This window comes from Neoarius graeffei, chromosome 5 (genome assembly GCF_027579695.1).
Source record: "Neoarius graeffei isolate fNeoGra1 chromosome 5, fNeoGra1.pri, whole genome shotgun sequence".
Lineage (NCBI taxonomy): Eukaryota > Metazoa > Chordata > Actinopteri > Siluriformes > Ariidae > Neoarius > Neoarius graeffei.
Genome location: NC_083573.1, coordinates 13,197,820 through 13,211,125, shown reverse-complemented (window position 1 = coordinate 13,211,125; position 13,306 = coordinate 13,197,820). Strand labels below are relative to the sequence as shown.

The following is a 13,306-nucleotide window of genomic DNA, read 5'->3' as shown; positions in this document are numbered from 1 at the left end:
GTTCATTGTAGTTTTTATTTCTTTTTTGAACTGTTGATTTTATTTTTATTTCAGTGAACGAAAAAATTTTCAATGCTAGTTTTCGTCTTAGTTTTTGTTCATTACCAGTGTATCTCAAACAATTTGAATATCATGACAAAGTTCAATATCCTCCATCAATTATTGAAGAAAGTGAAAATTTAATATATTCTGGATTCATTACACATAAACTAAAATGTTTCAAGCATTTTTTTCTGGTTTAATTTTGATAATTATAGCCTACAGCACAAAAACAAACATCTCTTAAAATATGAGTATTTTATTTTGAGTTATCGAGTTACTGTGTATCTCTTGGTCTAGTTCAGTACACAACCACAATCATGGGGAAGAATGCTGACTTGACAGTTGTCCAGAAGATGATCATCGACACCCTCCATAAGGAGAGTAAGCCACAGAAGGTCATTGCTGAAAAGGCTGGCTGGAAAAGGTGTTCAAGCAACAGGGATGACCGCAGCCTTGAGAGGATTGTCAGAAAAGTTGATTCAAGAACTTGGGAGAGCTTCACAAGGAGTGGATTGAGACTGGTGTCAGTGCATCAAGAGCCACCACACACAGACGTCTTCAGGAAAGGGGCTACAACTATCACGTTCCTAATATCAAGCCCCTTCTGAACCAGAGACAATGTCAGAAGTGTCTTACCTGGACTAAGGAGAGAAAGAACAGGACTGTTGCTCAGTGGTCCAAAGTCCTCTTTTCAAATGAAATTACATTTTGCATTTCATTTGGAAATCAAGGTCCTAGAGTCTGGAGGAAGAGAGGAGAGGCACAGAATCCAAGGTATTTAAAGTCCAATGTGACGTTTCTGCAGTCTGAGATGATTTGGGGTGCCATGGCATCTGCTGGTATTGGTCCACTGTGTTTTATCGATTCCAGAGTCAACACAGTGTCTACCAGGAGACTTTAGAGCACTTCATGCTTCTATCTGCTGACAAGCTTTACAGAGATGCCGATTTCCTTTTCCACCAGGACTTAGCACCTGCCTACAGCACCAAAACTACTACCAAATGGTTTGCTGACCATGATATTACTGTGCTTGATTGGCTAGCTAAGTTGCCTGACCTGAAGCCCATGGAGACTCAATGGGGTATTGTCAAGAGGAAGATGAGAAACAGCCGAGACAAAAATACAGCCGAGCTGAAGGCCACTATCAAAGTAACCTGGGCTTCAGTAACAGCAGTGCCACAGGCTGATCGCCTCCATGCCACGCCGCATTGATACAGTAATTCATAGTAAAGGAGCTCCAACCATGTACTGAGTGTAGAAATGGACATACTTTTCAGACTTTGGGCAATTTTGTATTATAAATCCTTTTTTGATTGATCTCATGAAATATTCTAATAATTTGAGATACTGGATTTCTGATTTTCATGAGCTATAAGCCATAATCATCAAAATTAAAACAAAAAAGACTTGAAATATTTCACTTTGTTATGAATATAGAATATATGAAAGTTTACCTTTTTGAATAAAATTACAAAAAAATAACTTTTTAGTGATATTCTAATTGTTTGAGATGCACTAGTATATTAACACTGGCACCACCATGCTACCCATTTCTCAGCTTAAAATAATAATTTTTTCTTGATGATGAATGATAAAAAAATAACTTCAAAGAAAGAATATGCGTAACATCAAGGCTTTTTAGCTGACACAGATGGAAAGAGCGAACAATGCCAATAACTTTCCACAAAAATCTCTAAATGTAAACTCCAACAGTTATGACATTTTTAGAGCACTTATGGGATAGGAATTGACCTGATTAGGACAGACCAGGATAGGATGGAATGGGATAGGATAGGATAGGATAGGATAGGATAGGATTAGATTAAATTTCTATGGAAAAATCAGTGATATGTATATTTTGATCGACCCAATCCTCAGTACCTTAACCTTTGGTGAGCAAGCCTGGTTGTAGTAGGACAGGAGAAGCTAAAAAGTGAGAAACATTGGGAAGAGCCATGACTCATCTGTGGATAACCATCCTCCTCTGCCAGGCACTACAAATACAACTAAGAGAAAACAGGATGGGATAGGATAGTATGATATGAAATGGAATATATTGGGATAGGATGGAAGTAATGAAAGATTTTAGGGAAAAGCCATGGCTGGCCCTGGACATCAGATACACATTACCATCAAGCATTATCACCAATTTTAGCTTTGATCATTGACCCCTGATTCATTTTTCATCCTGAAGGTCCTCCTACGTCTATGGAAGCATGAGTGTAAACGGGTAATTGCTGACCGTTTCACGAGCCCTGATGATGTGGCCTGGTTTGACCAGACACTGGCTGACCTGGCACAACAAGAGCTAGGTGCTGACACCCGCACGATTGTAGAAGTTGGAGAGGATGCCTACTTTGTGGATTTTCTCCGGGATGCACCTGAGGCTACAGGTACCACCAGGACCAGACACAAAACTATCAGAATCATTCTGCTGCAAACAAATGTGTTCTAGTCAAGATCTTAACACAGTGCTTCTTACTTTCTATTCTTAAGAATCTCTTGAGAATTACAGCATTAATTAGATGGCTTAAACTATGATGGATTGTATCTGAGCAGGGGAAGAACCAGAGGACACCAGCTTTGACATGCCTAAAGTGTATGAGCCCATTGTTTCCTTTGGTGACTTGTGTGAGAGATTGAACATGTTCCTGGACTTGTATAACGAGAGCATCCGTGGAGCTGGCATGGACCTGGTGTTCTTCACTGACGCCATGGTCCATCTGGTCAAGGTATCTGGAAGCATCATGATGTTGTACATTTTGTTAAAATAACTAAAAATCTGTGAGTCTGTCCTTGTTCTAATATAGTATTGTTTCTACAGTAACAGCTAATTCATATTGCTTTTCACATAATCTACAACTACCACCCAGTGATTAATGATTTTCTATTAATAACACAAACAACCTCACCTCAAACGCCCCCCCCCCCCCCCCCCACACACACACACACACTTTTTATTATTTTCTTAAAAGTTATTCATATGCAACCAACGAAGATACCGTGGTGAATATTAGCTCACCTGGAATGCAAAAAAAAAATGTGCAGCCCAAACATTAGTATGCCAACAAGCAGCTGTCCCACAGAATTGTTGGTTATGCTTAATTTGAAATCTATCTCTCTCTCAGGTGTCTCGGGTAATCCGGAGCCCCCGCGGGAATGCCCTCCTTGTTGGTGTGGGTGGCTCAGGCAAGCAAAGTCTAACAAGATTGGCATCTTTCATCGCTGGCTGCAAAACATTTCAGATCACGCTGACACGGTGAGACAGCTGTCACACACATCTGCTCTATTATTAATCCTGTTTTCGTAGGATATTTAAATGATTTTGTACTAAACAATATGTACTGTAGGCTGGAAAGAATATTGAAAAAATTTCGAAAGAAATAGATCAGCAAGAAACACAGTAAATGGCATTTTCTATATTTATTTTAAAATGTAATGTAAAGAAGGAGAAGCCTTTATTTGTCACAAGTACAACCCCCGATTCCAAAAAAGTTGGGATAGAGTACAAATTGTAAATAAAAACGGAATGCAATAATTTACAAATCTCAAAAACTGATATTGTATTCACAGTAGAACATAGACAACATATCAAATGTCGAAAGTGAGACATTTTGAAATTTCATGCCAAATATTGGCTCATTTGAAATTTCATGAGAGCAACACATCTCAAAAAAGTTGGGACAGGGGCAATAAGAGGCTGGAAAAGTTAAAGGTACAAAAAAGGAACAGCTGGAGGACCAAATTGCAACTCATTAGGTCAATTGGCAATAGGTCATTAACATGACTGGGTATAAAAAGAGCGTCTTGGAGTGGCAGCGGCTCTCAGAAGTAAAGATGGGAAGAGGATCACCAATCCCCCTAATTCTGCGCCGACAAATAGTGGAGCAATATCAGAAAGGAGTTCGACAGTGTAAAATTGCAAAGAGTTTGAACATATCATCATCTACAGTGCATAATATCATCAAAAGATTTAGAGAATCTGGAAGAATCTCTGTGCGTAAGGGTCAAGGCCGGAAAACCATATTGGGTGCCCGTGATGTTCAGGCCCTTAGACGGCACTGCATCACATACAGGCATGCTTCTGTATTGGAAATCACAAAATGGGCTCAGGAATATTTCCAGAGAACATTATCTGTGAACACAATTCACCGTGCCATCCGCCGTTGCCAGCTAAAACTCTATAGTTCAAAGAAGAAGCTGTATCTAAACATGATCCAGAAGCGCAGACGTCTTCTCTGGACCAAGGCTCATTTAAAATGGACTGTGGCAAAGTGGAAAACTGTTCTGTGGTCAGACGAATCAAAATTTGAAGTTCTTTATGGAAATCAGGGACGCCGTGTCATTCGGACTAAAGAGGAGAAGGACGACCCAAGTTGTTATCAGCGCTCAGTTCAGAAGCCTGCATCTCTGATGGTATGGGGTTGCATTAGTGTGTGTGGCATGGGTAGCTTACACATCTGGAAAGACCCCATCAATGCTGAAAGGTATATCCAGGTTCTAGAGCAACATATGCTCCCATCCAGACGACGTCTCTTTCAGGGAAGACCTTGCACTTTCCAACATGACAATGCCAAACCACATACTGCATCAATTACAGCATCATGGCTGCGTAGAAGAAGGGTCCGGGTACTGAACTGGCCAGCCTGCAGTCCAGATCTTTCACCCATAGAAAACATTTGGCGCATCATAAAACGGAAGATACGACAAAAAAGACCTAAGACAGTTGAGCAACTAGAATCCTACATTAGACAAGAATGGGTTAACATTCCTATCCCTAAACTTGAGCAATTTGTCTCCTCAGTCCCCAGACGTTTACAGACTGTTGTAAAGAGAAAAGGGGATGTCTCACAGTGGTAAACATGGCCTTGTCCCAACTTTTTTGAAATGTGTTGTTGTCATGAAATTTAAAATCAACTAATTTTTCTCTTTAAATGATACATTTTCTCAGTTTAAACATTTGATATGTCATCTATGTTCTATTCTGAATAAAATGTTATTTTGAAACGTCCACATCATTGCATTCCGCTTTTTTTTACAATTTGTACTTTGTCCCAACTTTTTTGGAATCGGGGTTGTACATTAGAGCACAGTGAAGTTCTTTTTCTGCATTTAAACCATCTGAAGCACTGAAAACACATAAACACACGCATGCAAGCACACTCAAGTGAGCAGTGGGCAGCTGTGCTGCAGCGCTCGGGGAGCAGTTGGAGATGTCAGCCATGGAAGGTAGAGGGAGCGGAAATTGTTCATTCACTCCTGCCAACCACACATTTTCCTGCTGGTCTAGGGATTCAAACTGGCAACCTTTTGGTCCAAAAGCTGTAAATATAAGGTAAAAAAGTAGAAAAGAAAAATGTTGAAAATGGGACTGAAATAAGGCACAATAAATGTGAAAAAAGCACAAAAAGTACAAATCACACACAAATATGGATTTATAGATATCTCTGTATAGAACAACAAAGTACTCAGAAATATGTACCATGATTTATTCATGGTACAGTTATTCATGTACCATGAGTAAATGAATGTCGAAATGAATTGAGCAAACAAACAGTATTGAGTTCAGTGTAAAAATATTCAGGTTTTCACACGTTTTTATCAATTGATTAAAATGTGTATTTATGTTTAACACCTGGTGATGTAAGAGAGTTGATGCTACATTTCATGCAAATTGCTTCTTTTTGGATATTTGGATATTCTTATTGGATGTGGCCAATATTCCTTTTGAAGTGTGATTTTAAAAAGTGTGTGTCTTGGGAGAAAGCAGATGGCTTCCAGCTTGTTCCCTTCAAAACACAGAATGCTCATGATTCTCAGCAATCACAATGTCTTATATCATGTTCCAAAACACACACACAGGTATACCTTGTGAAAAGTTTTAAAAATACACAGTACAAAAGAAAAGAAAAAAATCTTGGTCAGCAGATGTCAAATTACTTGAAAAAACTGCACAGTAAATGTGGAGTTAAAAAGTGCATATTTTTTCCTCCTACTGTACATTTAATAGAGATACAGTAATGGTAAAATGCTAATATTGAAAAGAAATGACAGTTTAAAGTACATACAAGTACAACCCCAATTCCAAAAGAGTTGGGGCACTGTGTAAAACATAAATAAAAACCAAATGTGAAGATTTGCAAATCATGGAAACCCGATATTTCATTGAAAATATTACAAAGAGAACATATCAAATGTTGAAACTGAGAAATTTTATTGTTTTTTGAAAAATATATGCTCATTTTGAAATTGATGTCGGCAACACGTTTCAGAAAAGTTGGGACAGGAGCAACAAAAGACTGAAAAAGTTGTGTAATGCTGAAAAAACCCCAAAATTTGTTAAATTGACAACAGGTCAGTAACATGATTGGGGATAAAAAGATCATCCCAGAAAGGCGGAGTTTCTCAGAAGTAAAGATGGGGTGGGGTTCACCACTCTGTGAAAGACTGCGTGGGCAAACAGTTCAACAATTTAAGAATAACGTTCCTCAATGTAAAATTGCAAAGAATTTGGGGATCACATCATCTATGGTACATAATATCATTAAAAGATTCAGAGAGTCTGGATAAATCTCTGTATGCAAGAGACAAGGCTGAAAACTGACATTGGATGCCTGTGATCTTCAGGCCCTCAGGCGACACTGCATTAAAAGCAGACACGTGTCTGTAGTGGAGATCACTGTATGGGCTCAGGAACACTTCAGAAAATCATCGTCTGTGAAAACAGTTCATTACTGCATCCACAAATGCAAGTTAAAACCAGATATAAACAATATCCAGAAACACTGCTACCTTCTCTGGGCCCGAGCTCTTTTACTGAGGTGAAGTGGAAAATTGTCTCGAGGTCTGACGAATCAAAAGTAGAAATTCTTTTTAGAAATCATGGACACCACGTCCTCCAGGCTAAAGAGGAGAGGGACCATCCGGCTTGTTATCAGTGCACAGTTCAAAAGCCAGCATCTGTGATGGTATGAGGGTGCATGAGTGCACATCATATGGGTAGCTTGTACATCTGGGAAGGCATCATTAATGCTGAATGATATATACACGTTTCAGAGCAATATGCTGCCATCCAGACAAAATCTTTTTCAGGGAAGGTCTTCCTTCTTTCACCAAGACAATGCCAAAGCACTTTCTGCACATATTAAAACTGTATGGCTCCGTAGTAAGAGAGTCTGGGTGCTCAACTGGCCTGCTGGCAGTCCAGACCTGTCTCCCATTTAAAACATTTGGTGCATTATGAAGTGCAAAATACAACAAAGGAAACCCCGAACTGTTGAGCAACTGAAATTATATATCAGGCAAGAATGGAACAATATTTCTCTTTCAAAACTAGAGTAATTGGTCTCCTCAGTTCCCAAATGTTTACAGAGTGTTAAAAGTAGAGGTGATGCAACATAGTGGTAAACATGTCCCTGTCCCGACTTTTTGGAAACGTGTTTCTTACATCAGATTCAAAATGAGCATATATTTTTAAAAAATAATAAAATTTATCAGCTTCAACATTTGATATGTTGTCTTTGTACTATTTTCAATTAAATCTAGCGTTTCTGTGATTTTATAAATTATTGCATTCTGTTTTTATTTACAGTTTACACAACGTCCCATCTTTTATGGAATTGGGGTTGTAAAAAAATATAAAGTAAATATATTTATGAATAAAAAGTGTACTAAATGTAGAAGAAAAATGAAATGTTAAACAGTAAATGGAAAACAAACTATTAAACGCAATTGCACAGTAAATCAAGAATAAAAGTGTGTGTGTGTGTGTGTGTGTGTGTGTGTGTGTGTGTGTGTGTGTGTGTGTGTGTGTGCATGGTGCACTTTGATGGACTGATGTCCCATTCAGGCTGTATTCCTGCCTCACATTCTGTGTCTCAGTGATCGGTTCCAGATCCACCATCACTTAGATGAGATAAAACGCTTCCTGAATGAAAGAATGAAATGAAAAATAAAGTCTGTTTGATACATGATGAATGTAAAAATATATAATACTTCATTTTCACCATGTGCAGGTCATATAACACTCCTAACCTGATGGAGGATTTGAAGGCGCTCTACAGGACAGCAGGGCAGCAGGGACGAGGTGTTACCTTTATCTTCACCGACAATGAGATTAAAGACGAAGCCTTCCTTGAGTACATGAACAATGTGCTCTCGTCAGGAGAGGTCTCTCACTCACTCACTCACTCACTCACTCACTCACACACACACACACACACACATATATATTCCAAACATCTCACTGTTTCAGCATCTTGTTGACTAGTTTGGTCACAACTTTGAAGTCCACACATACTCATTCATAAACCATGAGGTGATGGGTTGTGACCATGCTCTTAAACACATCTTTCCGAACATGCATAGTCTACCACACTTCACTCACTCATGCACACGCATACTCAGGACACAGATCTCATCTCATTATCTCTAGCCGCTTTATCCTGTTCTACAGGGTCGCAGGCAAGCTGGAGCCTATCCCAGCTGACTACGGGTGAAAGGCGGGGTACACCCTGGACAAGTCGCCAGGTCATCACAGGGCTGACACATAGACACAGACAACCATTCACACTCACATTCACACTTACGGTCAATTTAGAGTCACCAGTTGACCTAACCTGCATGTCTTTGGACTGTGGGGGAAACCGGAGCACCCGGAGGAAACCCACGCGGACACGGGGAGAACATGCAAACTCCGCACAGAAAGGCCCTCGCCGGCCACGGGGCTCGAACCCGGACCTTCTTGCTGTGAGGAGACAGCGCTAACCACTACACCACCGTGCCGCCCCATGACACCGATGTAAAAGAAAAACAGAGAAAAACACACTGGGAGAATTTATACATGAAGACCAAGAGGTGGTAGGTTGTGGGTCGAAGCCCACAGGGAGTGCTCTGTTTTTATCATCTCGCAACCCTGGTTGCATCAGCTGCTTTCCCTGAACCCGCTATCATTAATCGAGCAATTAAACACTCAAAAAGAGAGAGACACCTTTGATGGCACTGCTCCTGCTGAGGAATATTAATCAACTGTGCTGGTGTGAATTGATTGCGCAGCTTTTTAACTTGTAACGTTCAGCACTGGGCAAAAGACAAAATGTTTTTATTTCATCATTTATCAAACACTAATATGATGTGGCAATTAGCTCATATTTATATTTAAACCAACTGGTTTAGTTAAATGTTTTGTGAAATGCTTCTTCTTCTTCTTTTTTTTTTTTTTTACAAAATTTTGTATTTTTATTTGGACGAACCAGACCACTTTTACTAAGATCGACAGACAAAAAGGTCATGGCTTCTTTTACTGGGACCACCAAACCCAGTAACCAGTAAAAGAACTCATCCTCCTTTACTGAGACTAAAAGACACTTGGGTCATTGTTATTTTACTGAGACTAAAAGAGGCCACTCTTCCTTCACTTAGAAGCCATGCCTCCTTCACCGAGTAACAAGCACCGAGGGCATGTTCCATGTCACATGTACTAGGACAGACAGACACAGGATTCACTGCTCCTTCACTTCCTTTACTGGGATTGACAGGCACAGACCCTGACACCTCCTTCATGTCCTTTACTGAGACTGGCTACAGTCATAGACTCCACACTTTCTTTACTTCTTTTACTGGGAATGACAGGCAATCTCCATGCCTCCTTCAGTTCCCTGACTGGGAATGACAGACACAAACACCTTCTTTTGTTTTTACTGGGAATGCTGGACACAGATCACATGCCTCCTTCACTCCCTCACTGAGATTGACAGATGACTTGCCTCATTCACTTCCTTTACTGGGACTGACAGGCACAGACCCCTACACCTCTTTCACATCCTTCACTAGGACAGACAGGCACAGAGTTCATGACTCCTTCACTTCTTTTCCTCGCATTGACAGACACAGGCCTCATGCTTCCTTCACTTCCATTACTCAGGGCTGAAAAGCACACAACTGATGCATACTTAATTTCCTTAACTGGGACTAGCAGGCAGACCTCATGCTTCCTTCACTTCCTTTACGAGAACATCCTGACCAGCTGCATCACCGTGTGATACGGCGCCTGCACCGTGTCCTGCTACAAGACTCTGCAGCGCATCGTGAGAGCAGCTGAGAGGATCATTGGTGTCTCTCTCCCTTCTCTAATGGATATTTATAACTCCCGCCTCACCCGCAAAGCCATCAGGATTGCAGGTGACCCCACCCACCCATCTCACAGCCTCTTCAGTCTGCTGCCGTCAGGGAGGAGACTGCGGAGTCTCCGGGCCAAAACCAGCAGGCTTAAGAACAGTTTCTTTCACCAGGCGGTCAGGAGGCTCAACTCCCTCCCTGTTCTGCCCCTCCTCCCCCCTCTGCCCCCTGCCACAGATTCTGCTCGCACCCCCCCTGCCCTCCCTTCAGCATCTGACATATCACCCTCACAGTCCCCCCCCCCAAACACACACACACACACACACACACACACACACACACCGGTACCTACATACATACATACTCTCAACGTTCATTCGCACACTGAACTCAGGGACTGCACATTTCACTTTACCTTGCTCATTTGCACTATTCCGCACTACCTCACCTTAACAGCCATTAGTTTGTTTATACTGCTTATTTCATGTTTACCTGCTATACCTCAAGTGCCCTTGACTGTTTATTTGCACCAATTTACGTGTGTGTGTGTGTGTGTGTGTGTTTAGTCTGTCTCGTTCTTATCTAGTGTTTATACTGTTTATATTGTTTGAGTGTTTAGTCTGTCTAGTTCTTATCTAGAGTGTTTTTACTGTTTATATTGTCTGTTTATGAGTGTTTAGTCTATGTCTAGTTCTTATCTAGAGTGTTTATACTGTTTGTTTTTTCAATTATTCTATTTTTATTTATTGCATTGCCTGTTTGCACCGTGGGTCAGAGAGGACTGAAATTTCATCTGTGCTGTATGTCGAGCATGTATAGCATATTTGACAATAAAGTTGACTTGACTTGACTTGACTCACATGACTTGACTTATTGTCACTGACAGACACAAACACATTCACTTGCTTTACTGGGACTGATACCAAATGCCTCCTTCACTTCCTTCACTGGGACTGAGAGGTACAGACCCCACACCTCCTTTACTTCTTCCACTAGGACTGACAGGCACAGAGTCCATGACACCTTTACGTCCCTTAATGGGACTGAGAGGTGCAAATCTCATGCTTCCTTTATGTCCTCCAGTGGGACTGGCAGGCACAGAGCCCTGCGTGTGATTCCACTGTGTACATGATTAGTTCACTAAAGTGACTCAGGAAACTTGGTGTTCTCTACAGGTATCCAACCTTTTTGCACGTGATGAGATTGATGAAATCCTCAGCGACCTTGTGCCAGTCATGAAACGGGAGTTTCCCCGGCGGCCTCCCACCAACGAGAGCTTGCGTGACTTCTTTATGAGCCGTGTGAGGCAGAACCTGCATGTGGTACTATGCTTTTCACCAGTGGGAGAAAAGTTCCGCAACAGAGCATTGAAGTTTCCTGCCCTCATCTCGGGATGCACCATGGACTGGTTCAGCCGTTGGCCTAAGGACGCCCTTGTTGCAGGTCTGCTAATATTTACATGTCCACACTGCTCCACTTAAGTATTATGCAACTTAGGCAGATAAGTAGCATACCTCTAACACATCTTTGTGATAATACAGGATGAAATGGGAAGGGGCAGAGATACAGATGGGGTGGAGATGGAGGTAGAACCTATGATGAGGTACACAGCAAGCAGAGATGAAAATAGGGCTTACTGTAATCAAATGTAGACTGAGATGGGGCATGTAGATGTGTGGTGGGGAAGCATTAAGGGGCCTATGTTGATGGAATGAGGACAGAGATCCAGCCTGTGAGGCCTTTTGGGATGGCGTGGAGATATTGATGCAATAGTCATGTATTGGGTGGAGCTTGTGCTTATAGGGATAGGGTGGGGATAGTATGAGACCTGTGGTGGTGGAGTAGGGAACAGGACAGAGCCTTAAAAACTGAGGAGATGGGGATAAAATCTGCAAGGATGTATTGGATTCTTAGTTTAAAACTTTTTTTTTTCTTGGAGTTATAATAATCCTTTCACATGTCACCCCAAACTGACACTAGTGTGTACTTGAAGGAGTAAAAAAAGAACGCATGTGCTTTCCTTGGTAGCAATAACAGCATAATTTATGTACAGTGTCTTGCAAAAGTATCCATCCCCCTTTGTGTTTGTCCTGTTTTGTCGCATTACAAACTGGACTTAAAATGGATTTTGGGGGGTGAGCACCATTTGATTTACACAACATGTCTACAACTTTAAAGGTGAAAATTGTTTTATTGTGACACAAATAATAATTAAGATGAAGAAACAGAAATCTGGAGTGTGCATAGGCTCCCCCCCACCAAAAAAAAAAAGTCAATACTTTGCAGAGCCACCTTTTGCTACAATTACAGCTGCAAGTCTCTTGGGGTATGTCTCTATTAGCTTAGCCCATCTAGCCACTAGTATTTTTGTGCATTCCTCAAAGCAAAACTGCTCCAACTCCTTCAAGTTAGATGGGTTGCGTTGGTATACAGCAATCTTCAAGTTATGCCACAGATCCTCAATTGGAATGAGGTCTGGGCTTTGATGAGGTCATTCCAAGACATTTAAATGTTTCCCTTTAAACCACTCCAGCGTAGCTTTAGCAGTATGTTTAGGACAAAACAGGACAAACAGAAAGGGGGACACTACATTTACAATCAGCTTTTCTTTAAACCATGTAAACTTGACTGTTAAGGTTTTGCTGGGATTCGAACCTGGTTCACTGGTGTGATAATCCAGCAAACCCCCACTAGGCCACCAGGGGGATGACTCAAATGCAGAGGCATGAGGCAGAAGTAGAAAAAGTATCAAAAGGTTTATTTACAAAATTTACACTATTTACAATCCAAGGCAAAAACAAAAGTATAATCCAAACGCTCAGAAGATAACCAGGAAAAAAAAAGTTCAAAGAAACAAAGAGCCAAAAAAAAAAAGAAGAGGCAAAAATACAAACGCTCAAAGGACCCAAAATGGTAAACAAAAAGTCCAAAAGAAAGCAAAGTACAAAAACCACAAAGACACGGGCGAGGAAATCAGAACAGAGGTAACTGGAGCTAAACATAACAGCACAAAGACTCCGTGACAAGAGGACTGAACTCAGGGGTATAAATACACAAACTAATTAAGGACAGGGCGGGGCAGGAAACAGGCAATGAGACAAAAACAAAACACAGAACACAGTGGTGACCTCTAGAGGCCAAACACAAA

At 41.0% G+C, this 13,306-nt stretch overlaps 1 protein-coding gene across 1 annotated transcript in view; it reads left to right on the top strand.

The window, feature by feature from the left end:
- The window catches only part of LOC132886518 (dynein axonemal heavy chain 5-like), a 310,505-nt gene that overhangs the window by 208,138 nt on the left and 89,061 nt on the right, over positions 1 to 13,306 (top strand). The window contains exons 52-56 of the mRNA XM_060921229.1: positions 2,237 to 2,435; positions 2,602 to 2,774; positions 3,171 to 3,301; positions 8,058 to 8,211; positions 11,334 to 11,601. Of these exons, the coding sequence (XP_060777212.1) occupies positions 2,237 to 2,435; positions 2,602 to 2,774; positions 3,171 to 3,301; positions 8,058 to 8,211; positions 11,334 to 11,601 (925 nt within the window). The remainder of the gene's footprint in view (positions 1 to 2,236; positions 2,436 to 2,601; positions 2,775 to 3,170; positions 3,302 to 8,057; positions 8,212 to 11,333; positions 11,602 to 13,306) is intronic.